At 36.0% G+C, this 27,896-nt stretch overlaps 1 protein-coding gene across 5 annotated transcripts in view; it reads left to right on the top strand.

Moving 5' to 3' along the window:
* The window catches only part of WDR19 (WD repeat domain 19), a 67,030-nt gene that overhangs the window by 22,270 nt on the left and 16,864 nt on the right, over positions 1-27,896 (top strand). For 2 of the 5 annotated variants that reach the window (XM_081054672.1, XM_081054674.1), the window contains 20 exons: positions 303-373; positions 848-1,020; positions 1,108-1,222; positions 2,072-2,178; positions 2,885-3,007; positions 4,477-4,626; positions 8,501-8,648; positions 8,772-8,976; positions 12,134-12,293; positions 12,482-12,592; positions 14,167-14,276; positions 17,439-17,496; positions 21,057-21,197; positions 21,278-21,360; positions 21,827-21,910; positions 22,994-23,140; positions 23,453-23,577; positions 25,627-25,739; positions 27,211-27,279; positions 27,794-27,871. In XM_081054672.1, the coding sequence (XP_080910798.1) occupies positions 303-373; positions 848-1,020; positions 1,108-1,222; positions 2,072-2,178; positions 2,885-3,007; positions 4,477-4,626; positions 8,501-8,648; positions 8,772-8,976; positions 12,134-12,293; positions 12,482-12,592; positions 14,167-14,276; positions 17,439-17,496; positions 21,057-21,197; positions 21,278-21,360; positions 21,827-21,910; positions 22,994-23,140; positions 23,453-23,577; positions 25,627-25,739; positions 27,211-27,279; positions 27,794-27,871 (2,371 nt within the window). Of the gene's footprint in view, positions 1-302; positions 374-847; positions 1,021-1,107; positions 1,223-2,071; positions 2,179-2,884; positions 3,008-4,476; positions 4,627-8,500; positions 8,649-8,756; positions 8,977-12,133; positions 12,294-12,481; positions 12,593-14,166; positions 14,277-17,438; positions 17,497-21,056; positions 21,198-21,277; positions 21,361-21,826; positions 21,911-22,993; positions 23,141-23,452; positions 23,578-25,626; positions 25,740-27,210; positions 27,280-27,793; positions 27,872-27,896 lie in introns of all 5 variants that reach the window. The other 3 variants (XM_081054671.1, XM_081054673.1, XR_013993712.1) reach the window with 2 other exon arrangements.

Below are 27,896 nucleotides of genomic sequence, written 5' to 3'. Positions count from 1 at the left end.
AAATGAAGAGAGTTTATTGCTAGCAGACCTGCTCTAAAAGAATTATGGAAGGAAGTTCTTTAGATAGAAAACAGATGACAGAAATGTGGGACATCAAGAATGAAGGTAGAGCAACAGAAATGGTAAATAGGTAAATATAATAGACTTTTATTTCTTTTGAGATCTTTAACACATATGTGACTGCTGAAAGCAAAAATTATAATGTCTGATTATGAATAGACTATAAAAATTAAATATGTATCACTTATTGTTTGGGACAAAAATAATTTTACTTACAGCTCATTTAATATTTTATTTTTCAGCATTAAAATCCATGACTTAGCAGAATTAAAAGACATGTATGCTATAATCAACCTGGATGATGAAAATAAAGGTATTGATTTTTTTGAAGCAGATTGACATTTTATCATTTCCAATAACAGAGAATAATGTGTTTGTTGTTGTATGATTTGCATTCATTGTAGGAGGAATAAAATGAACACCCTTCACTGGTGTTCTCTAAAATAGCCTCCTTATTTTAGTAATTATGTTGAGTCATACTCCTTGACCAGAAAGATATAAATTCACTTTGATCCAAAGATTTATAGTGAATTTTATCCCAAATTCAATTGTAAAATCTAAATTCTTATGTACTTTCCCTTTGAACCAATATTAAATAGAGATCAGTGCTCATGTTCATATGCCAATCTATGGTGAATTTCCTGGTTCAAATAAAGACGACTTAAACTAGTAAAGAAAACATTTGAAGATTTTTGTGCCTCTGATCGCTTAAGTGAAAATATTTGCTTGTTTGCCTGCCACAGTATATTTGTTTTTGAATAATCCTTTGTTTTGTCAATTATTTCAGGATTGGGCACCTTGTCCTGGACAGATGATGGCCAGTTGCTGGCACTGTCTACCCAGAGGGGCTCGCTCCATGTTTTCCTGACCAAGCTTCCTGTACTGGGGGATGCCTGCAGCACAAGGATTGCATATCTCACCTCCCTCCTTGAGGTCACGGTCGCCAACCCTGTGGAAGGAGTATGAAAATGGTGTTATTTTTATTTATTAGTAAAATCAAAACCGTTTTAGCATTTGATTGACTACTGTTACTTTTCTATGTTATAGCAGCTACCGATCATGGTTTCTGTTGATGTGGAACCCAACTTTGTAGCAGTAGGAATTTATCATCTGGCTGTGGGAATGAATAATCGAGCTTGGTTTTACGTCCTTGGAGAGAATGGCAAGTCTAAATCCAGTTGTTTTCTTATCTAGCATATAATTTCTGTTCTTATTTGGGAAGCACTGAAAGTTTCTTTAAAGACCGTCTTTCACTCTTTTTTCTTTCGACATCTCCTTCTTAGTTTAAAAGATTTTGTGAATCGGATCCTCTAAAAATTTGCATAATTTTTGGAAAGGTTTTATTCTTTACCTTTGTAATAAAGACGGCGTGGTATAGAGGGCAGAGTCTGGCCTTGGATTCACATGTCCCGTCTGCCTCTTTTAGCGAGATGACTCTAGACAAATTCTTTATCCCTGTAACCTTGGGTTATTTATCTGGAAAATGAGGATTCTTCTGCTTGTAAGGGGTCATGCGGAAAATTAAATAAAATACATGATCTGCCTTTGCATATGACTTTCTTAGGCACTCCTTGGGCTGGTAGGTACTTAATAGAAGCTGCTTCCCTCCCCCACGTTTACTGTTTGAATAATGACCAACAGCATCTGAAGGGCGCCTTGCTTTTTCTTCCCCTTTTTCTTCTCCCTTCCCCCCACTCGAGGTCAGATATCCCTCAGGAACAGAGCAAGGCTGAGAATTATCCTCAGATAGAACACACCATTAAGCTTATTGTCACTAAGGTTTACTTTTTGGTTGTTTTGTATGTGATTTTATTTTCTATTTGTTTCATGTGAACCAGTATGGAATTCCTGAAGACATTTATATGGCAACTAAGATTTTCTTTAGAATGGATAAAATAAAAATTTTAGGTTCAATATTTCCTTGCAGAGGGTACATTTAAAATTATTTTCAAAACTTTATATAAATTTTATTTATGTTTTAATGTTGTTTTTTTTAAAAAAATTGCTACAGGTGTTAAAAAATTGAAAGATGTGGAGTATCTGGGGACAGTAGCCAGTGTTTGCCTTCATTCTGACTATGCTGCTGCACTTTTTGAAGGCAAAGTGCAGTTACATTTGGTAAGGATGATTTTCATGCCCTGGAGGCCTGCTCAATTATGTGATGTCGATGAACATCCTAATGTCTTATTATCAAGAACTTTGTCCAGGAAGTAACCATGTGTAACTAGCTAGAAAGCCAGGTGTGGATAAAGGATTAACAAAACCCTTTACGCTTCTGCATGAGATGTTCTGTTAACTTTCTGGCTCTGTTCCCAAGAATCCTGGCAGTTTACCAACTGTGCTACTTGCACCAGTGCTTACGGTAAAAATGACCCTGTTGGTAAACAGCATCTAGAAACTATAAATGAACTATATAGGAAAACCGCTGGGAACACCATACATCTGGGCTCCTGGAATGCATTGACTCCTACATTTGGGCATGTCGCTTGTGGGATCCTTGAAACTATGCTCTCGAGTTGCTCAAGAGGTATTGGCTCCAAGAATATGGGGTTTCTATACCAGGACATCTCCCACATGTATTTCCTGGCTCTGCTTCTGGGAAACCAAAGAGATGAGCTGTTAGATAACTAGAGACTATTCCGATGGAAGAGTGTTGTCTAATGCCACTCTGCCAGCAAACTGTGGTTCCTGCCTGATAACTGTCCGAGTAAGCTGGTCTGCAGTAGTCTGGTCAGTCTGAATGTTAACTGGAAGACCCTCTCCTCAATGTTGCAGACCAGGTTGACTCAGATAAATCTATGAGCCACTCTTCTTTATGTTTTAGATAGAAAGTAAAATTTTGGATGCTCAAGAAGAACGTGAGACTCGACTTTTCCCAGCAGTGGATGATAAGTGCCGTATTTTATGTCATGCCTTAACTGGTGATTTCCTCATCTATGGTACAGATGTACGTATTGTCTTTTTTAATACAGAATATAGGGCAAGTTCTGATTTGTACTTGGTAATATTTATTATGTATACATAAACATACAATATAAATATACATTATACAAATGTATGTATAATTATAATATAAACATACAAATATACACTTATGTGGAGCACATAGGTGGCATGATTTGCCAGTTATTGAGTACTTTTGTGGTTATAAGCAATTTTGAGGGCATAGCAAAAAAAAGCGAACTTTGGAGTTGAGAAAATCTGGGCTCAAATACTAGTTATTTAACTTGCTAGCTCCTATTTAACCTCTGCAAGCCTCATTTTCTTTATCCAGATGCTTTGATGATTTAATTTGATGATGAACATAAGATACCTCATTCACCTTTACATCTCCAGTGCCTACATTTAGCAGGAATTTAATACTAAAATTAACAGAATACTGAGAATCCCACTTCAGTATTTCGGTCTTTTTATTTCGGAACCACCAATACCTCTATATATTACATTAGCCACATGGACATAAAGCATAGTTACAGTAATAGCATCTTATATTTATAAAAAGTTTTCAAAGATTTTTCAAAGCATATCATACCTGTTATCTTGTTCAGTCTCTAAAAGAATTTAGTAAGGTTGGTAGAAAAGATGTTTTCTCCATTAGAAAAACAATTATTCACTGTTTCAAAGGTTATATTTTCACACATTAAATTGTTTTTTAAAAAGAGCATTTAAAAAAATATGCTTATTGACATAAGAGAAACTTTATAAATTGAAGTTTGACCTAAATAATCTTTGTGCTAATATACACCAGTAGGATAGGTCTCATGTATCAGGTAACCGTGAGTGACATGGTAAATAACAGTAAATACAATACATTTGTGTGACACAACAATTTGTAAAGCCTGATATCACTTATCTCAGTAACTCTGTAAAATAAGTAGGGAAGTTTTAGAGATGAGGACATTGAAGATTGAGAGGTTAGTAAGTTTGTAGCAGAGGCGGGACTTGAACAAGCAAGATTTATTTTTTGAATGATTATAAGTAGTATTTTTAAATTTGGGTGTCTACTTGTTCATTGCTAATATATAGAAATACAATTAATTGTATCAGGTGGTTTTTTGGTTTTTATTTTGAACTTACTTTTAGAGTTTGTCTATTAACAGCATAAATAATTAAAATACAATGATTTGAAAGTTACTCAAACACTTAGGGGTATTTCCTGCCAGTGGAAAACCTGAAACTCAATTAAGCTTTAATATCACTAAAAAAGCTAGAATTAATAGACTGTTGAATCACATGTACATTCTCATTTTACGTATTTTCTTGGGTCTTTACCTGGCATATATAATATTCTTAGACTCTTCCTTCATCAAAAATATGACGGTTTTTTTCCTCTTCAAATTAGGAAGTATGTTTAATGCTGAAAGTCACTGTTTTCTTGACAACCTTTTATATTTCTATGTCTGCATTATTTTGTAGACTGGTGTCATTCAGTATTTCTACGTTGAAGATTGGCAGTTCGTTGATGATTATCGACATCCTGTCAGTGTGAAAAAGATTTTTCCTGACCCAAATGGGACCAGATTAGTTTTCATTGATGAAAAAAGTGATGGATTTGTCTACTGTCCCGTAAGTCTAGAAATGTTTTTAAATGCTTGTTTTTAAAAAATGCAACATATGGACAAAAGTATTTGTAAAATATATTTTATATATATAAAATCATTTTGTCATAAACAGAGTCAAGGATAATAGTACTTTGTTATAATATTTATGATACAATATTTGTGATCTATTTCATGACTAGTTACATCAAGAAAACTTTTCCATTCTGCAATTTTTCAGCCCCAGAGAGATTTTTAGCGAAGAAACAGTTACCTGTACCACTTTTAAACGTATTGACTGTTCAGTATTACAGTATATCTTCAGGTACCTGACTTTTCTCTCCAGATATGTGATAAGGTAGGCTGGGACTCTACCCTGTCCTTTATGCCCACCTCAGATGAGTTTCTTCTTCTCTTAAAGGTTCTAGACCCAAAGAACAGGTATTTTTGTATTAGATGATTCAATACAGATGGACCCATTTTTAGAGTCAGTGACTCTTATTTTTACACACCTTTAACTTTTTTGAAAATAGATTTAGGAAAAGGAGATGTGTTTTTACATCACTCTATTTGGAGTTTCCATTTATTTTTTTATTTTGGTTAGTGATTTAGTATGTTCTTGGTCACAGTTCATATAGCCTGCAGCTGTTCTTGACCTTAATAACACCTGTTCCAGGTGTCTGTGCTTCTCCTTGGAGAAGATACAATTCAGTGAAGACAGCTTTCCCCTCACTATTCACTTTCCTAAATACTCAGATTTCCTTTCTTCTGTTTCTCTCCTTCTCTCTCTCTCTCTTCCTTTCCTCCCTTTCTTACTTTCTCTTCCCGTCATTTTTTTTTCCTTTTCCGTTTCTTTAATTCTTTCTTTAATTCTTTCTTTCTGTCTCTCTCTCTCTCTCTCTCTCTCTCTCTCTCTCTCTCTCTCTCTCTCCAGGTTTCCACAGGAGTGACTGGATTATTTATGCAAAATTCCTAATGTGCTAGTTCTTATTCAACCTATTTCTCTCCCAGTCACAAAACAAGTGAGGAAAATAACAAATATAAAGACAACTTTGAGTTCCTTCTACTTAAGGAAATTCAGTCTTGTACAGATTTCCTTTCTGTAACAGGGTATAATGCATCAGAGCTGCTTCGCTTCCCCTGTGTGGGTTTGCCACAGGTGGAAACGGATGCTTAGACAGGATTCACAGAGGGTGGAAGGTAAGTCAGGTATCTGACAGGAGTTAGTCAGAACTGGGGTCTGACTGCTGGGGAAAGGGCAAAGAGACGGGTCTGAATAAGTTGATGTGATTCTCTTTTTTCTTTTACAGTTTTTCTTTCCTTGATAATTTCTGTTAAAGAGGTTAATATGACCTCCCTCCTGGGGTTGGGATGAGGTTTCAGTGAGATGAGTTTTCCAGACATGCTGTCGAGCACAGGGTAGCTAGTTAGTGGGTATTAGTTAAAGCGCTGCCCTCTTTACCGCTTTAGCACCCTTCAGCCCCTCAAGATCTAGAATTATCTCACTTGTTGCTGATCGTCCCCATTCTCTTTTCCAGCTCTAACCTGCAACTTGATTAGGTGTTAAGAAGAAACACCCTGGTAGAACAAAATCTACACCAAAGAATGAGTCCATCAGAGCACAGGCTCTCTCTAACCCAACATGTGGATGGGTGTTTGCTTTTATCCAAGTTAAGATCTCATTGGTAGGTTAGAATTTTAGGTGGTTGGGCAAGATGTCAGTGTGGTACCCACAGGAATAAATTCCTCTTTTAAATAATACCCAGTTTTTTCCATGAGTAGGGACAGCTTGTGGTACAGAGTCTTCCCCGTGGCCTCAGACACAGGAGGAGGCTATGCTAAGGCCCTTGGATCCTAGACCGAGTGCTGTGCACTTTATTTGATTCTAACATACACCCTGTTATAGTGTGCTACTATCGCAGCTTAATTTTCTACTCAATTTCAGAAAATTTGAGAGAAACATTATTCCTGTGATGTACATATATGAAAATACATAACTATTCAGACTGCAACCATTCATCTTTAAAATTATTATATTTACTTGCAATTTCCTTTCACATGTATGTTTATTCAACCTATTTTTTCCCTCATTGTGTAGATAGTAAGGAAGTGACTCATTTTGTACATTAAAATCGGGAGAGATGACATTTTTCTTACACATGCTCTAATAAAACCACCTGTATACCCCATCACTCCTTATATGCCCGTAAAGGATGACTTGTGACGTATTCTAGAAAGTTCATGAACATGTTGTCCTGGAAAGAGGCAGTAGAGTGTAGTAGTTAAGTGCATGGACTTGAAAGACAGACAGACAGAACTGGGTATAAGATTAGTAATAATAACAACCAATATTTTTGTGCTGTGTAGTCTTTACATATATCAGGTATCTCTTTTAATCCTTATGGCAGCCGCAATAATAAATACTCATACTATTGCCATTTTATAGGTGAAGAAGCTAAGGCATGGGAAGGATAAGTAACTTGTCTAAGGTCACACAGCCAGCAAATGGCATCAGTGGTATGAGCTCTCACTTTGATTGGATTCCCAGTTTCCCCATCTATAAAATGAATACTTTGTAGGTTATTGTATAAAAACTAAATGGATGATGCACTGAGCTCTGCCCTTTTAAACAAAATTTTACCACCCGTCCACTGGCAATGATGTCATCGTTGCAAACTGAGTCAGTGTAGCATAGTGGTTAGAAGCATGGGTTGTGGAGCCAGACTGCTTGGGTTCAAATCCTGGCTCTTCAACTTATTAGTTGTGTGACTTTGGGCAAATGTCTCTGTGGCTCAGTTTCTTCATCTGCAAATGGGCATAATAATAGTACCTGTCTTGTAGAATGTGAGGTTAGAATTACATGAGGTTACATATATAAGTAATTAGGACAATATCTGGTAAGCTGCACTACCCAATAGGAATATAATTTGAACCACGTATATCATTTTTAATTTTCTACTAGCCACATTTTCTAAGAAAGGTGATAAGAAACAGGTGAAATTCATTTTAATATATTTAATTTAACCCAGTGTTATTATTTCAGTATATGATCTATATAAAAAATTATTCGTGAGATCTTTTACACTCTTTCTTGACACTAAACTCCTTGAGATCCAGTGTGTAGTTTATACTTTAGCACATCTCGCTTAACTTGGGCTAGCCACAATTCAATGCTCAGTAGCCACATGTGGGTATTAGATAGTGGCTACTGTACTGGACAGCACAGCGCTATAGTATTAGTGATTATTTGCAGAAATTTTGTATTTCATTATTTTTAGAGGTAGATAGATTAGGGAGAAAGTAGGTATTTCTCAGCTCTACATTCAAGATCTACATACGCCTATCTGCCCAAGTTCACATGAATACGTGGATTTATTTTTTAAATAGCTTATACTACTGTAACAGTACATTGTTTGTTTGTTAAAACGCACTGTAGAGAAGTTTTTGAAGTAAAACATACCCAGTGGAATTTATTTAAATTTCAAATCATATGTGAATTAAGTTATGTTTCTTCTTTAGCTGGAGTGTTTTTACGTTCAGTATTACTGAAAATTTTCTAAACACAAGTGTTCATAGTTTGTGAATTTCTGTCATCTTGAGCAGCTTCAGCTTTTTTTTTTTGCCTTAACCTGAAGCTGTGTGTCCAGGCTGGTAGTTTTTCCTGCAAATTCACCGAATTTTACATAAAACCCTTGATTTGCCATTTAAGTACAGTTTTTTTCAAGCTAGATGTAGTACAGAAATGGGAAAAAAAACACTTTCCTTCCTATTATGGTTAGAGCATTGTTGGGTTGGAAATGGGTTAGTAAGCTATGCCAACTAAGGCTACATACAGGCTCCCACGATGGCAAATGATGATTTATGTACAGACTTGCGGCAAATCTGTAAATTCTGTTTTGTAGGTTAATGGTACCACCTATGAGATTCCAGATTTTTCACCGACCATTAAAGGTGTTCTTTGGGAAAACTGGCCCATGGATAAAGGTGTATTTGTTGCTTATGATGATGACAAGGTATACACTTACGTCTTTCACAAGGGCACTATACAAGGTACTGAATCACTTTCTCGTACATTTGTTGATAAATAAGTGTCCATTGCAATGAAATTAAAACATTCTTTTCTGCTGTTTGTGCTGAGTATTAACTTTCAGCATTAAGATGTCTGTTTTATAGGATCCAAGGTCATTTTGGCTGGTGGCACCAAAATTCCCTTCTCTCATAAACCTTTGCTGTTGTATAACGGAGAGCTGACCTGCCAGACTCAGAGTGGAAAAATAAACAACATCTACCTTGGCACTCACAGCTTCCTCCACAGTTTAAAAAATGTGGGGCCTAATGAACTGAGACAAATGCTGGCACAGACTTTAATGCTAAAAAGGTAGGGTTTTGAACACTTCTCGTGGAGCTTATTTGCTGTTGTGATTTTAAAGGTCAACTTCCTATAGATGGAGATAACAGTATTTACCTTGTTTACCTCACAGGATTATTGTGAGGCTCAGGTAAGATAATGGATGTGAGAATGTGTATAAATTCTGAAAGAAATCATAATGTAAAAATATTGGTGCTTTATTCCAAGAAAAGCCCCTCAGAACAAAAAGGTTTCTAATTACCCAACTAGCGCAGTTATTGTGAAATTCTAATGAACCCACTTATTTCAACAGTATCTTAGTTTCATCATCATAAAGTTTGATTTTGCCTCGATTGAGGTTTCCTCTTCCTGTTCTTCCTGTTATGTCTTAGGACCACTGAATTCCTTTGTGGTTAATTCCTCTGACCATTCCTTAAATGTTGCTGTTTTTCACAGAGGGTCCCGTGAGCTTCCTTCTTCTCTTCTCACTCTAATTATTCTCCTGAGTGAATCTCCTCTACTTACATGGCTTCAATACCATCTGTGAGGCTGACTCCAGAATGTGTGTCTTCAACTTCAACTTAAACCAGTCACATGTTGGAGGTCCATGAGCTCTTCAAACATGCCCTGTTTAAGACAACTTATCTTTCCTAGCCCCCTTTTCTCCCATGTCCTTATCATGCATGCACATGCCCTACCACACATACCAAGGTCTGCATGTGCATGCACACGCGCGTGCGCGCAAACACACACACACACACACACACACACACACACACACACACACCCCGGATTCTTTTCTACTCCCATGTTCCAAGTCTTAACTTTTAATGTCCTATAATGTAACCATTTCTGACTGCTCTCTCTACTGATAGCCTCATAACCACCTCATCTGCAAGTATTCTCCACACACATTTGGAAATGTGACTCTGATCCTGTCATTCCACTTCTGAAGATCTTTCAGTGACTTCCCATTGCTTTTAGGAAGAAATCTTTACTCTAAAGGGACCTCAGCCTTACATACTGGGCACTTGATGATTTAATACCAGTCCCAGCTGTCGCCACTCCTCCACTTCCTCTCTGTTCCACTGGCTGCTTGAATTCAGTATTTTTCATGATTGTCTGCCCTGGCACATGCTGCTCTCTCTTCCTGGAATGCCCTTCTCCTCTCTCTTTTTGTAGTAACTTCTCATTCTTCACCGTGCAGTGGAGCCCTCCCCTCCTCCAAGAAGCCTTTCCTGAAACCCCCTGCCTACTGACAGTCTTGTGCTGCCTCAGAACCAGGATACAGTGTATACAGTGGTTTAGAGAACTTCGGCTTTACTATGTGACTTTACCACTTTCCAGTGCGTGACTTGTGACTTTAAGGCCTCTAATCCACACTTTCCTCATCTCTAAAAGAGAAATAATAATACGAGGTGTGATCAAACAATATGGTGAATGTTTAAATAAAAAAAAATTATTACAGTAAAAGACACATTGCCATTAATCCCCCTCAAAACACCATCCCTTGCTTTGAACACACTTATCCCATCGTTCTTGCCACTTTCTGAAGCAGTTCTGGAAGTCCTCTTTCGTGAGTGTCTAGTTGTGCTGTCATGGCTGCCTCAACATCCTGAATCATTTTGACTTTGGCAAAGAGTCAAAAGTTGCACGGTTGGTTCCAGATCTGGTGAATAAGGTGGATGAGGACACACCGTAATGTTTTTATATGACAGAAATTGCTGTATACCAGAAGCAGTGTGTGACACAGAGTGTTGTCATGATGGAGGATGATTTACCGCATACTTTAAAACCTTCTCTCAATCATAGCTCGTGCCCGACTGACTGCATCGAACAAGTTGAAACTTGTCACACACTGTTACTAAGGTGCAACACTCCGCTTCCCATATTGAACATCCCTGCCTTTCCATTGGATCACACTCGGCAACAGTATTCACCATATTTTATGATCACAACGGAAAGGCTCCGTGTCACATATCACTGCTGGTATGGCAATTTCTGTCAAAACATTACAGTGTGTCCTCATCCACCTTATTCACTGGATCTGGTACTGTGCGACTTCTGGCTCTTCCCCGACATCAAAATGACCATGAAAAGTCAATGTTTTGAATTGATTCAGGACATCGAGGCAGCCACAAAAGTACAACTAGACACTCATGAAAGAGGACTTCCAGAACCGCTTCATAAAGTGGCAAGAATGATGGGAGAAGTGTGTTTGAAGCAAGGGGAAGTATTTTGAAGGGGGATCAATGGCAATGTGTCTTTTACTGTAATAATGACTTTTTTAAATTTAAACATTCACTGTATGTTTCAGTCACACCTCATGTATAGTGGATAGGATTGTTAGGATAATCCAGTGAGAAAATATATACAAAGTACTTAACACAAAGATTCATGTATTATAAGCACTTGATTACTTCTGTCATACTGTGCTACAAATACAGTCCTCTGTTTACTTATCTGTGTCTTCATCTTTGCCAATGATGACGCCTGAAGGACAATGACTGTCTTTGATCTTTGTACCTTGGTTCTAAGCACACACACTTCCTGGCACATAATAGATGCTCAGTAAATGTGTGTTGGTTGGAAAATGCATTGGGGAATGGATGGATAGATGTAATACATTCACTAATGTAAAGGCTCCACAAAGTGTTTAATTGGCATTTGTGACATGTTTTAAACCAGAGATTGGCAAATGGTACAGAATAGCTGAGACAGTCCATAATGAATGGGCTGCATTTGACTCAAACTTTATTTTCAGAAACAGGCAGCTAACTGGATTTGGCTATTGAGCCATAGTTTGCTGACCCCTGAATTAAACTTCCAGATTTAGAGCAATAGAGTACTAATTTCATTAGACTTGTGTAAGAACAAAAATAATTTTTACCTTGTGTGAAGTATACCAAAGATAAAGAAAGGAGGAAAGAAGGAATAGAATGAGTTGTTAATGAGGGAGGGTGGTTACCCAGAGTAGATTTAGATTAATAAAAGAAATTCAAGAAAAGAAATCCATATAAAAAAAGGAAGAAAAGTTTATGTAGTTTTTCATAACTTGGAAATGATGATTACAGATGAGAAACATTTTGTAAAATTTGGGGCATAGCATTAAATTATATATAATCTGAAAATTACCTACTGGGGACAAGCAGAGCTCCCAGATTGAATTTATATACTGAAATCCTAGGTTTTCTGATGCTTGGGAAATATGCGGGATCCTTAATGATCATGCTGCCTGGAATGAGTTGGCCAGAGCTTGTCTACGTCACATGGAAGTGGACTTTGCAATCCGTGTTTATCGTAAAATTGGAAATGTTGGCATGGTGATGTCCTTGGAAGGAATAAAGGTAAACAGCATCTTATAAGAATTAGGATTTCATTGGTATTAATTCAAACGTTTTAAATTTCTCCGGTTAATCTTAGTTACCTAACTCATAAACAAGTTAATTGATAGAACATTACCACTTCCTACTAAGCAAAGTCTTTTCAAAAACTTAAAGCCTTGCATTTCTTCTCAAACTGCTTTTGTTTGTAGGGAATAGAGGAGTACAATCTTTTGGCAGGACATCTTGCCATGTTTACTAAGGATTTCGGCCTGGCTGAGGACCTGTACCTTGCATCCAGCTGCCCTGTTGCTGCCCTGGAGGTATGGCAGCGAATAAGGAGGGGAAGAAGGACACGCAGGGGAGGACCTCGTCTCTTATACAGTTAATATTTCTCGACACCACATGCCTTCCCCGTCCTAGAATTTAGACTCAGCTTTAAAAACCCCTGAGTACTCATTAACTTCACAAGTATGTTCAGTTCTGCATTCTGTGGAGCCATCAAAGGCATGGTATTTATTCTAACGTTACCGAATAATTTAAAGTCCAAATGTGTCCAAAGAGAACCGATTTTATAACTTACAAAAAGATTAGATCTTTTAGAACTGTGCCTGATCAATAGTAAAGACACAAAAGTGGTAGCTGTTGTTATTAACATTATTCCACCTCAAACCAGTATTTCCACAGCTACATAGAGAGGTGGTTTTGAAAACATATTGGCTATTAATTTCACAACTTACCTTTTCGTATTATTCTAAAGCAAATTTTCATTTTTAAATTTTAAGTGAAATAATTTAATTTTGTTTTAAGAAAAAAGGTAGATAATTTTACAATATTATTTGAGGTAATTGGAGACACTGAAAAATTTTCAGAACTTGGATTGGTACGCACTGAAGTAGGAACATGGCTGCGATGAGTGACACAAAGACGTGGTCTTAGCTCTTCTGCATTTAGCTGTGGATACTTGTCATGTGCTACTAGATTTGGAAAGGAGGTGATGGCTTCACAGTGGAGTGGGGTGATCGCACCCTGTCGTTCCTTTAACCTCACCTTGAAGGCTGACAAGTTAGCTAGGTAAGGAAGTCAGAGGCAAAGCCTTACTGCCCAGCTCTACCACACACTAAAAATGTGACTATGTATAAAACTAGCCTCTTTTTGCCTCGGTTTCTGGATCTCTAAAATGGGCACAAGAATGGTTCATTGCAAAAGGCCTACTTGTGAAAAGTAAATAAGCTAATGCCCTAGAACATTACCTGGCAGAAAATAGTGCTTGAAAAATGTTAGCTGTTATTAGTTTTTCACAAAATGTGAATAAAACGAAGAGTGAATTCTGAAAGATTCTTGATTAGTTTATATTTGGCAGTGTGTACCAGACTCAGACAAAAGACCTCAGGAGCCAGGGAGAAGGCAGTCACCTTTTATTTATGTTTGCTATTATTCATGTTGTGATATAGCTCCAGATTTTCTCAGAAAATAACCTTAGTTCCTACAATAGAAGACTTCTCAATTTTTTAAATTATCTCCCCTCTAAGAAGAAAAGTTAAGTTTAATTGGTTAATTGAATTAATTTTAATTAAATTTAATTCAATGTAATGTTTTCCTATTGAGAAAAAGCAAATGCTAAAGAATAAGATTTTGTTAGGTAGAATTGAGTTTTGGAGGGCCAAAAACCATTGTAATAGCAAAGATGTTTTTGTTCCCCAAGAACCAATTTTCACTCCCTTGTGCGCTCTGTCACCCCAGTGGGAATGTACCTTATAGTAATGTATCATCTTTGCAAGGAATTTCATTTTTAAACATAAAATTTTTATAATCACTTTTATTAAAACTAGCACTAGATGGTGATGGTGCAAAAGAATTGACTCATTTGGAATTAAGGTCTTTCTCTTGCTAATAGATGAGAAGGGACTTACTGCATTGGGACAGTGCTTTACAACTGGCAAAGCGTTTGGCCCCAGACCAGATACCATTTATATCGAAAGAATATGCTGTTCAGCTTGAAGTCATGTAAGTCCTTGTCTTTATATGATTCAATAAATATTTAATTACTGAATTAGTGATTACTGAATTAATTACTGAATATCTGCAATTCTAAACTGCCATTTAATATAAGTCCCTCCATTGATTTAATAAGTGCTTTTAAGGAGAAAAACGTATATTAATTATACATCCAAAACATGTTTTTTGTAATGCTGTCTTATCCATGCATTTATCCACTTTTATTTTTAGCATCAAAATCTAAGTTTGGGTCTAAGCCTTTTCTACATTTAGAGTCTAAATATTGTTTTGAATCACATTTCCAACAACATCAGGATGACATAGTGCTTTTTCATAATCTATGCTCATGACCTTGACCTCTGTGAACACTTTGAACATTTGCAGTGTAATTTCAAGGCATAGTGAAAAATACTGGGTTTTGGTCTACAGCTTCTATTTGCTTACATTTGTAGTTTTTCTTTTTTAAATTGCATTGCATATCGGTAAAAATTTGACAGTTAATGTTGAAAATCAAACCAGAAGCTTTTCACAGGCTGATATTCAGTGCTTGAGTAATGATCCTTCATGATGGCTGAATAGGCTTCACAAATCTTCCCCACCTTTGGAAATGCCATAATCTATTATGAGAGATTTTTAATTTTCCAATGCCCTTAATTGCTAGACAGTCTTAATTATCAGTAGTCTTAATGGACAAACTATATATGCATTTTTATTTCAGTGCTTCATAGAAGTATCCAATTCAGGATCCACTGTTAATTTATATTAAGCCATGGTTAATAATACTAATGAAATACCTGCAGAGACAATAAATGAATAATTTATTTGCAAATATAAGTTCACATGTGTACGTGCAATGCCAACTACATCATACCTGAACAATTTCTTTTGACATTAATTATACATTCCAATTGCAAAAATAGTAAATGTGGAAAAATATTGTTCTTTGAACAAAGAAAATACGGTTTTAACATCTGATTAAAAAAAACATTTTTCTATAGTTTCATTTTATTTTCATATAGACTTTGGATTCATTGAGAATATCGACATACAGATTATAGTTGTAAAAATTATTCTATCAAAAAGTACTTCCATTTCTAACCAGGATACCTTATTTAAAATTTTGCCTATTTCAAATAAAACATTTTTGGAGACTATTTCTTCTTAGTCCACCTTGATTTAAATTTGTCACATTTCTGTCCCTTACAACGTAAATCCGAATATTAAAAAGGACAAATTGGCATCTTAGTGCATAACACAAGGGACAAGTTCCCAGTATCCTGGCCCTCCATCTCTGTCCTGAGGGTGACTGGATCTCAAAGTACAAAACTCTGCATAAGAGGACGGGCTCAGTGCATTGGGATATGACTCACCATATCTTATCATAGCACAAACAAACACTCCAGTAAGCTCTCAGACCATGTAGAAGACTTGGCTTTTTCTCTTCTTTCAGGGGAATCGAAGTTTTTGTTGCAAATTCAAACTGTCTCATTAGTCAGATGAGCTGAGGCTAACTGAAAGCCTGTGCTTTGTTTTTGATATTTTTTAACCCTTTCTGCTCAACACTTGACCACAAAACCACCAATCCCCAAACTTGCACTGCTATTTGTGGACATACACCCTGGCCCCCAACAATCAGGAGAGTTTCCCTTGTGATAATAGTAAGTAACTAGATATAGCTCATTATATGAAATATCCCCGTAGCCTCCAGCTGCTGATTTTGACACCTAGGGCCCTGGGCTTATGCTCCTTTCCAACCGTCTGTTTCATTGTGCATCCAAGACCTCTGTGAGGTCAAAGCAGGACCAGTCTGTCAACTGTGGGAGGGCTTTTGCTCTCTAGGATTAGACAAATGAGCTAGATCCACATGAGAGTTCCAAAGTATTAATAATATAATAGTGAAGTGAGTGAGCTCAAGTAACGTAAAGTGAGAGTTCCAGAATCTTAATTTAACATCACACAGTTGGGCTTGCCCAGGGAAACCTCAGGTTTCTGAAAGAGGACCTGTCATTCCTGTTGTCAGGAGACATCCCTAGCTGTGTTGTGATGTAATTGGACCCAACTATTAGACATTTCCATTTAGGAAGATTGCTGACTGTGAAGCCCAGGGCTGTCCAAAACAAAGTTCTCAATCAGCAGAACAGCTTGTGTTCTAAAAAATTCCTTGAACACCATCCGATGAAGAAACTGAGTGAGGGAGGCTTAGAGGTTGAGTAACTTGCCTACGCTGATGAGGTAGAGCTCAGGCAGATCTCAAATAATGCCATTTTCAGAGTTCATTCATTTACTCTGGAGGAGATGGTTTCTCATAGGAACATGGATCTCCAAATGGATCTTAGGCAAATAAATCACTGATCCATTCTGTCCCAAAGAATAAAAATGAATTGAGATGATTTATATTTCTTCTGGATATGCAGATTGTGTTAGTATTAGTCATGGGAATAGGCAGTATTATTGATGATATTCTGTATAATACTTTTTATCAGAGTAAGAACCAGGGCCCTCAATACTGTTATCCAGTGTTTTCCTCTGTTCTACCCAGTTTCTCTCAATACATATTCTGCTTACAAATTTTGGGTGTTTGGAAAAAAACATTGATTTTTATGGTCACACAGTTGTCATTTTGTGTCCCAAAGGAGATAACCAAAACTGTAACTCCCCAAAATGCCTAACATACTGCAGTTACCTTGCTTCCCCCAAAATAAGACCTAGCCGGATAATCAGTTCTAATGCATCTTTTGGAGCAAAAATTAATATAAGACCCGGTTTTATTTTATCTAATATAAGAATGTAATACTGGGTCTTATTTTACTGTAAGACCAGGTCTAATATAATATGTAATATAATATAATATAATATAATATAATATAATATAATATAATATAATATAAATACCGGATCTTATATTAAGTTTTACCCCAAAAGACTCATTAGAGCTGATTGTCTGGCTAGGTCTTATTTTCGGGGAAACACAGTAGTACTTTACACTTTAGTGCAATCCAGCTTAATAAGTATTTTTCAAGTAGCAAAATAATAAGAGACTGCTCATGAAAGAATACTATCACATCTTTTGTGAGCTTAAGCAACCCAGTGACAAAGATTATCCTCTAAATCTTGTATATATAAATAAAGTACTTAAATATGTATTAAAATTCACTCTGATTTTTCTTTCAGGGGTGATTATGTAAACGCTTTGGCTCATTATGAGAAAGGAATAACAGGTGATAATAAGGTAACTGACTAAAGATGCATAATTATAGTTGGGTTTGCTGTTAGTTTCATTTAAAACATCATGATCTTATTTGCGTTGTATTTATTCAATATTTGGCAGGTGAGCCTTTTTTCAGTTGATTAACAATTTTGCAGGACATAGTTAAATCATTTTAAGACACTTTAAACTCTTAACTGAAGATGATACTATTTTTATCAGTCTGGAAAGCGATGTTTTCCATTGCATTCTAAACATGAGCTTTTTATTAGGGTTAGGAGTAAGATTTTTATCCCTTCCCATTTATAGGCTAAATATGATTTTCATAAGGCGTTTCCTTTTATTCTTAAAAAGTTTCAGTAACTACTTTGTAAGTGAATTCTCAGGCCGTAAAAGTTCCGTGGTTACATCTCTCATGATGAGCCTGGTGAACATGAACTTTACTCATGACTCCGACCCAGAATTTTAGCTCAAGAAGTGAAATTTTGCAATAAAAATTGATGTTTTTAAGTTAGGTGATGTTTTGTAAAGATTGAAAATCTTTTTATTTTGTTTTAGATCTAGTATTTTAATTACAGAAGTGTTACAGTTTCATTATAGTCAAATTAAAAAGTCACCAAACAGAGAGTCCAACATTTTCTCCTCCATCCAAAACCCTTAATGGTTACCACTATTAATGATTTGATATATTTCCAACCAGAATCTCTTCTAAGCCTACAAATGTATATATAATATGAATTTTTACATATGAAATCATTTCAACAAAGATCAACTGAGAATCCATACTGTGAAAAGCAGCATTTGCTTGCTTTGTGGTCTTTCTGAGTCAATACATGCGAACCTGTTTTAATAGTAGAGCTTCTAAGATTCCATGGTTTGGAGGTACAGTAGTCCTCTTATTACTGCAGGGATACCTTCCAAGACCCCCCAGGGGATTCCTGAAACCATGATTATACCAAACCCTGTATATTCTCTGATATTTTCTATACATACACACCTATGATGAAGTTTAATTTATAAATTAGGCACAGTAAGAGAAGAACAACAATGACTAGTATAAAACAGAATTATAATGTATACTATAATAAAAGTTATGTGAAAAGGGAAGGGATTAGACAGCATAAATTGATAACTATAATATTGCCAAAGGGGATATGAAAGACAGTTTGGGGAATATAATCAATAACGTTGTAAAGATTATGTAGGGTGTCAGATGGGCTCATGTCTTATTAGGGAGACCACTTCATGGACGGTGTAGATGTTTGACCACTGCACTGTACACCTGAAGCTGAAGCTGGATAATGTATGTCAACTATAATTTAATATATATATAGTCACAGGATATGGAGTACAGCGTAAGGAACAGAGTCAATGGAATTGTAATAGATATATACGATGTCAGAAGGGCAATAGATTGGGGGAGGGGGATTATCAGTTTGTGAGGGATGAAATGTTTATTACATTGTTATGTACACCTGAAACTATATATATATATATATATATATATATATATATATATATATATATATATATATCTTGATGTATTTAACAGATTTTTAGTGGTTTGGCTGAGATCTATCTCTATGGAGATCCTAGTGCCCTATCACTCTTATTATTTTGAAACCGAGTTAATGTAAAATATAACATTAGATATTTTCATGTCTCAGCAATTTTATTAACTAATTAACAAGAACGCAAGTATTTGATCATTCACCATCATGTCCATAAGAAATGGGGAAATTTGTAGAATTGAAATTCTTACTGATGCTTTTGAAATAATGATTGTGATAGAAAACCTTGAAAAAAAAGAAGTTATGTGAATGTGGTCTCTTTCTCAAAATATCTTATTGTACTGTACTAACCTTTTCACTTAAAGGAAGCACCTTACTGCTTCTCTTTGGCCTGTCCGAATTGCCCCATTACTACTCTTGAGTTTGGGGCCTTTATTTTACTTAATATTTAACACATGCACTGCGATATCGTGACAGTGGATCTGATAACTGAGACATTACTAAGTGACTAACAGTCAGGTAGCTCATATAGTTTGGATACGCTGGACAAAGGGATGATGCACATTCCCGGTGATGATGTGAGATTTCATCATGCTGCTCAGAATAGCCAGCAATTTGGAACTTATGAATTGTTTATTTCTGGAATTTTCCATTTCATATTTTCAGACCATGGTTGACATGGAAAGTGAAACCATGGATAAGAGGGGATGTCCTTACCATAAAATTTGCATCCACTCACTTACTGAATTATAATTGTTTCTGTTTCTATTTCTATCAAAACACTGCAATGAATAGTCTACCCAGTACATGTATCTTTAGCTACCTAAGATAGTATTTCTGAAGGATGTATTCTTACAGGTGGGATTTCTAGGTCATAAAAGATGTGCTTTTAATTTTTTATACTGCTAAATTGTTCTCCAAAAACACTGGTAGTAATTCATACAGCCATCATTCATGTATAAAAGTGTCCATTTCCCCCATAATCTCAACAACACTGAATGTTATGATCAGCAAAAAAAGGTATTTCATTTTATTTTATCTGTTTGATTATTAATGAAGTTGAGTTTGTTTTATTTATTGGGCAGTTGTATTTTTTTTTTTTTTTTTATGAATTGCCTGATCACATTCCTTGCTCATTTTTCTCCTGGGTGTTTGATATTTTCTTTATCAATAGGCTACATCTATTTTAGTTCATTCTTTGTGTTATCAAATACAGTCACCGCTAGCCACATGTGGCTATTTAAGTTTAAAAATTAAATAAAATGTAAAATTCAGTCCCTTTGTCACATAGTCATATTTTATGTGTGCAGCAGCCACTTGTGGCTTTTTGCTACCATGTGGGACAGGGCAGGTAACAGAACATTTCCATCATCGTAGAATGTTCTGCTAGACATGCTGGTTTACATAAAATGTAATCGGCCATTACATTTTACTAGTTCAGATTAGTTATTTGAAAAGGTTTTTAGTTATCTTTAATGAATTAAACAATTTTAAATAAAGTTTTTCTGTAATCATGCCTAGTAGAGAAATAGTTAATTTTCTCTTAATTTTATTTATAGCATTAATGCTATGTATCCAGTATATTTCTTTTTTTAAAAATATATTTATTTTATTGGGGAATGGGAACAGGACTGTATTGGGGAACAGTGGTGTGTATGGTTGAGAGCCCACTGGCCCATGTGGGAGTCGAACCGGCAGCCTTCGGCGTTAGGAGCCTGGAGCTCCAACTGCCTGAGCCACCGAGCTGGCCCCCTCCTGTATATTTCTTATATAAAAATCTTATATCAAGAAGACGTACAAAGATATGCAACGTATTAGGACAAGGTAGTAAAAGTTTGGTCTTAAGCATAAAACATCTAGACTCTGAAGAAAAAAATACAACTTTGCAACAGATGATTAAAAAAAAAAAAGAAAGACTCAACCTTATTTCAAAATCTTGGGATTTGCCTGAAAGGATTAATGAAAGTAAACCGTATCCTTTGGGTTCCTTTTAGGTTTAAATTAACTGTGTGGCGAACATACAGCATTTTAAGCTAGGGTCTGATTTGTGAATTATTTGCCTTCTAATCTTAGGAACATGATGAAGTGTGTCTGGCTGGAGTGGCTCAGATGTCCATAAGAATGGGAGACATACGTCGAGGGGTTAACCAAGCCCTCATGCATCCCAGCAGGGTCCTGAAAAGAGACTGCGGAGCCATATTGGAGAATATGAAGGTATGCTTTTCTATGCTTCAAAAGTCATGTGGTCTCATACATAATAAACATAGTATTTTCATAATCTCATATCCTTTTAGCAATTTTCAGAAGCAGCCCAACTATATGAAAAAGGTCTCTACTATGACAAAGCAGCATCTGTCTATATCCGCTGTAAGAATTGGTAAGAATTTGCTGAAATCTGTTCTGAGCAGGTGTGGAAATGAGAGTGTGCCAGTGGTTTCCCCACTGTTTCCTTGCTGTTCTTCCTGCTTATACATCCTGTTCTCCCTATCGGGGCCTTGCCTCCACCTCTTTTTCTTTTTTTTTCCTTCTTAGTTAGACGAGTTCATATTAATAGCACATTCTGTTGGTTTGGTATGAGAAAATCCCTAATCAGATAAGTTACTAGGAAAAAAAAAAAAAAAAGCCCCATTGCCCCAAAGAGTTAATGAATTAACCTTCATTTCAACGCGAGTGGGCTGGGGGGTGATGGGAGAGAAGGCAGTTAAATCTACTTTACCTGTCGGAGTCAAAGTTTTTTAAAGATCACAACTTTTTTTTGAATCCCAAGAACTAACATTTGATTGTAGGAAGCTAGTGTTGGCGTGAAGAGTGCTGATATTTTTCTCCTAAACCTACCTTTCTAGGGCAAAAGTTGGTGAGCTTCTGCCTCATGTTTCTTCTCCAAAGATTCACTTGCAGTATGCCAAAGCTAAAGAAGCAGATGGAAGGTTTGTACAGTTTCTCAAATTTACACAAACTTAAAGTAATGTTTTATAAATTAGCAATTGATATTTGCAACCTTTTGAAAAAGGCAAAGCAGAGAAAGACAGAAAACATCTTTACCCCTTGTCTGGCCTGAAATACCAGAGTAGTAAATTTTCCCCATACTTTACATGCCTCTGTCGACACTTTATGTATTCAAATATAGACTACTATCTCTTTCTGAGGGTTAAATACTAGAAGTTGAAATTCTGATATTATATGGCATGAAAATGAAGTTAAGCAATGGTCATTTTTATTGAGGACAACTTACTGATGCAGAGGGGAAAAAAGTGAAGACACATAAATTCCACACCTGTGGCTAAACTTTTTAAGGAAATACAATTATGCAATTGTATTTCATATAAACAGGAAAAAGCTCTGCCTCACTAATAGTAATTAAATTAAAGCAACAGTCTATCTTTTTAACCTATCACATTGGGAAACATTTATTTTAAACTAATAACCATAGTGTCAAAATGCACTTGTTACATATACATAACTGATGGGAGTGTAAATTTCTAAAGCCTTTATGTATTAAGATATTTTGAAAGGTTAATGCCCTCCACTTTTAGAAAAGAACCTTAGGATATAGAGATGTACACTAAATAAACCTCGTGGAAATGGAAAGAGCTGGAGAGGTAGTGGACTGAAGAGAGAAGTTGAACGCCATCTAGAGGTCACCACACAAAGATTTTTGTATATTACTGTTAAGCTATATCTGTAATTGTGAAAAAGTCTATATATGTTTTCTAAAATAAGCCTATATTACTATTATAATCCCATTAAAAACAGTAAAAATGTAAAAAATTATATTGATATGTTTCAGATGAAAAAAAATTCAATACTAGTATTTTACTGTTAGTTTGTCAACCCCCTAAAAAGAGCATATTTTAGTGAGATGGTTGCTGGTATTCTTATGAAAAAGAAGTTCAAGAAAAACAAGCACCCACCACCAATAAGAGAAAAAAAGTGTCCCAAACATTTATTGACGTTTTTCCCCCAAACGTGACAGTGTTAAGAGAGTTTTCTGAACTGAGTATTTCTTATAGATACAAAGAAGCTGTTGTGGCCTATGAGAATGCAAAACAATGGAACAGTGTCATCCGAATCTACCTGGATCACCTGAACAGTCCTGAAAAGGCTGTCAGTATTGTCAGGGAAACCCAGTCTCTGGATGGAGCCAAAATGGTAGCCAGGTAACATAAGGCATTCGTATTTTTGGATTTCCAAAGACTAGCCTTAAAAGGAAGCCCCTGCTTCCATTTATCAAATAACTAAATTCAAGTGGAATATTTATTTTCTATTTTTTTAATTAGGTCTGAGTGTTTAAATTCAAAGGCTGTTGTCAGCGTATGAGACTGTTTTTTAAATATAAGCATATAATATAGAACTGCATTTTACAGAAAACATTTTTATTGTTAAATGTTTTCTCATGGTTGAAAAAGATTTTGTTTTGTAAATGACAAACTTATTGTACTTGTCAAGCTAATTTAAGTACTTTGTGTTAGGTTTTTTCTACAGTTAGGTGACTATGGATCTGCCATCCAGTTTCTTGTTATGTCCAAATGTAATAATGAAGCTTTCACACTGGCTCAGCAACACAACAAAATGGAAATCTATGCAGACATTATTGGTAAATATCAGTTTTCCATAATTTCTCTTAAACATTTTTATCATAGAAACACTTCGTCTCTTATGATCTAATGATCAGATTGGTATACCCAACAAGCACACGCACCATTTATACATATACACACATACACATTATCTGTATGGCTGGTTAGATTTGAAGAGCCCTACTGTCACCTTAAAGGTGAGCGGGAATTATAAGACCATTTTCAAAAACTAAGGTGTTTTTTTGGTGACTTCCAAGAGAGGCCAGATTTCTCCAATCCTGCTATTGATGAACCAGTGATGAGGCAAGTTTCCAAAATGAAAGTGACAGAAAATGCAGAATGAGTTTTGAAAAAGTAAATGTTTTCATACATTTTAAAAATTGAGTTACAAATTAAGAATATGTGATTACTTTGAAGAAGAGTGATAGGACAAAACATGTGGTTTTTAAAGAGTTTGATAATCCAGAAGAGAATTTTATATTCTGAGAACACTTGCTTCTAAGTTTTCTTCCCATGTTTGTAATTATTCTTAGAAACTACTGAAATAATTTTTAGAGTTTCATCTTCTGGGCCATACTTAACATGTGGTGTTCTTTTGTTTTTTAAAATTAAAAATATAATGTAAAATGCACGTAACATAAATTTAGCATTTCAGCCATTTTTAAGTGTACAGTTCCGTGGCATTAATTACATTCATACTGTTGTGCTACCATGACCACTATGCATCTCCAGAACTTTTTCATCTTCCTAAACTGAAACTCTGCATCCATTAAAAAGTAACTCCCCATTCCCCTCTTCCCCCAGCCCCTAGTAAGCACTGCTCTGTTTTCTGTCTTCATACATTTGGCTATTCATGGTACCTCATATAAGTGAATCATAAAATATTTGTCTTTTCTTGTTATTTAATTAATTTTTTTAATTCACAAAATGACCATAAGAATTGATTGTAAGACTCATGAGAATATTTTTGTTTGTCTTCAAGGGAAGAAACAGGTAAAAGCATCTTCTGATATCTTAGGAAGTCATTCAAATGAAGGAAGTCATTCAGTCTTTATTGGAGCAAATAAAGAGCTATTGAAAAAAGGGAGTACAGATAAAAGCAACATTAGAATTATTACTGTTTAACTTGACAGATGACATTTCTGTTCTAACATTACAAATCAGGATTGTAGTAAAGCATTTAAGTTTTTCAAATTTCATAAGGATGTGGTTTATCCCATATGATACTCACACATGTGCATGTGCACATGCACGCGCGCACGCACACACACACACACACACACACACACACACCCCGCCCTCTCCCATCCCAACCTCCCAAAACAACACGTACACTTTTCTACCCTTCTCTTATAAAGTCCGTATCTGCCTTTGGCTAGATCACGGGGCTGTTGTTACACTTCAGTAATCTCCTGGGCCTCCATGGGTTAATGGGTTACATGGGTTAATGCAAACAGTGAATTGGAACTCCAGCAGCTTTGGGGGCCTTCTTCCTCTGTGCTTAATATGTTTAAGCCTCAAACCAAAAGAAAAACAGTAATTGTCTTTAAATAGCACCTGTTGTCCACTTGAATATCATCTTCCTTACTTTCTAACAAATACATACAGACTATTGTGTAAACCAGGCATTGTTGAGAAAGGGAGATAGATGACATTTGTATTATGGTTAACTTTGTTTTTGATTGTTCTGAAACTCGAGGCAAATCATAGTTGAGATCATGGTCATAGTTGTTCCTGTTCTTTTAGGAAATGAGGTTGAGACTCTCCAAGAATGATAAAGGTTGCTAGGGTAATGTCAAACCAAAACCTAGATTCTCAGAGTCTCATAATTTCCTCTACTGATTCCTTTTTAGAGTGAAAAGATGAAACAAAGTTGATATGTGGGATAATTATGATTAATATGTTTTTTTAATGAAAACAGACACTGATAATAACATTGATAGTTGCTGTTAAAAGTTTTTAGTCACCTATTTTTAGATCACCTGTTTTTAGATCTTATTTTTAGGTTAGCAATAAAAGGTAAACAAGTTTTCTCAGATATTTTACTCCATGAACATCTGTTGTAGGTTCTGAAGACACTACTAATGAAGACTATCAAAGCATTGCCTTATATTTTGAAGGAGAGAAACAGCATTTTCAAGCTGGAAAATTCTTCTTGTTGTGTGGCCAATATTCACGAGTTAGTATTTGCCAAGAAAACACAGATTGGACTCCACAGGAAATTATAGAAAATAATTTTAAAATATATTATGCTCCCAGGCACCTAGATTTGAATTCTCAGAGTTGACTTTAAAATCTTCTTCTGTCTTCCACACCCAATCACGTTCTTCCTTTATTATATCTCTCACATCTATTACTTTTCATTCTAACTACTACCAACTTAATCCAAACCCGGGTCACCTCACTGTAGGTTATTTGCAATCATTTCCTGTTTTCCTTGTTTTTAGTGTCTTTCCCTATAATATGTACTTCATTTTGTTCCCCAAATGGTACTTACTTTCACTGCCGAAGAGCCTGTAAAGCAGGGGTTACAGTGTTTAAGCGAGGGACATTAACAAATGAAGTTGTGGGGCTTGTGTGTGACAGGATAGGGACTACTGAATGGCACCTGTTTTGGTTTGAAGGGAACAGCTGCTCCTCAACTTCCAGAAAACTGTTGCCATTTAGAAGTTGGAGCTCAATAATGCCAGGTCATAAGATTTTTCACAAGAAACTGAAATCTGAGTCTCCCAGTTTTAGATTGTGGACACAGATATTTGTATAATACCTCGCTGGCCGAGGAAACGTGTCTGTGTGTGCATTGCCTTGAGGCCACCAATTTGCTGTTTCTTCCCTCTTAGACATTAAGTCCAAACTGCTCCACAATTTTGCCAGCCACCCTGAGCTGCCCATCTGGCATCCAGCTTTTTCCCTTGAAGAGGCCTACACTCCCGCTGGTCTTTCCCATCCTTGTTCTCCATCTCCAGTCTTCTCTGCCATTCTCCCCACTTACCACAGACCTGTTCATCTTCAAGTCCTTTCTCCTTTGTGATATCGGTGGGATCATCCCACTGTTTAATCAGCTCTTCTTCTTCAGAGTACCTGTAACCAACTGTCTATGTGCCCATTTGTCTCTTAAGCTTTTATAACCTTAAATTTCTTCCTATCTGTGGTGGTATGATGTTCAGGAGTTAGACAGTTATGATTTAAAATAATTGGTTCCTTATATTATCATCACATCACACACACGTGATGAATTAGATTGTATATAATACAGAAAGCGGGGCCATGTCACATCCTTCCTGGTATTCTCCATAGCATCTGTCACAGTCTCATGTACAGTCTCATAGCAGGTTGTCAGGACATATTTGTTGAATGAGTAAGTGCATGAAAATAATTAAATGTTCCTACTGAAAGAGGGCACATTTTCTGTTTTCATTTCATCAGAAATCAGAACTAGATTCTTCAGAGGGTTAGCTGGATCCTTCCATTTTGTAAACTACACTTGGCCTCTTAAGTATATATTTTACGAGTCAGCACTGTGCAAACCCCTGTATGAGATGAAGATACTTTCACAAACTATAATTACTTTGTGTGTGTGAAAGCTTTGTTTTTCTCAATGGGAAAGCAATCTGAAGATTTTTTTAATTACTATGCAATTCTCATTTCAGGCTCTAAAACACTTCCTGAAATGTTCAAGCTCAGAAGACAATGTAGCAATAGAAATGGCAATTGAAACTGTAAGTAAACTCTGTAATGAAACTTACAAGAATACCGATATATTTTTTTTAAACTTTTAAAGAAATTATCAAACATATATGAAACTACACCAAACTCTGGTGTACCCATCATTTGACTTCAACAGCTATCAACCCATGGCTAGTCTTGTTTTATCCATAACCCCCCACCTTCTTTCAAAGCAAATCACAGATGTTGTTCTCTAGGTGACACAGTCACTTACATTAAGAAAGTTGTTATTAAAACATGTATGGAGTATATTCTCTCTGTGTGTAAAAAAAAGTACAGTATTTTGATATAGCAACTTTAAAAAGTTACAATTTCTAAGGATGGATTTTTATTAATGGTGACTCCAAATGAATGAGAAAGACCCTCTGCTTATGTTGCAGGCACTTGACTATAGGTATTTTTACAGATTTTTAAATCCCATTTCCTTAGCAGATTATTTATCCTCCCCTTCCCTCCCCTTCTTAGGTTTAAGATTTGAATTTACTGTTTCTTTTTCTTCCTGAACAGGTTGGTCAGGCCAAAGATGAACTACTGACCAGTCAACTGATAGACCATCTTATGGGAGAGACTGATGGAATGCCTAAGGTACTAACCATGTTTTTGTCACTTG

This window comes from Rhinolophus hipposideros (genome assembly GCF_964194185.1).
Source record: "Rhinolophus hipposideros genome assembly, chromosome: 1".
NCBI classification, from domain to species: Eukaryota; Metazoa; Chordata; class Mammalia; order Chiroptera; family Rhinolophidae; genus Rhinolophus; species Rhinolophus hipposideros.
This window is presented reverse-complemented; position numbering and strand designations above follow the sequence as displayed.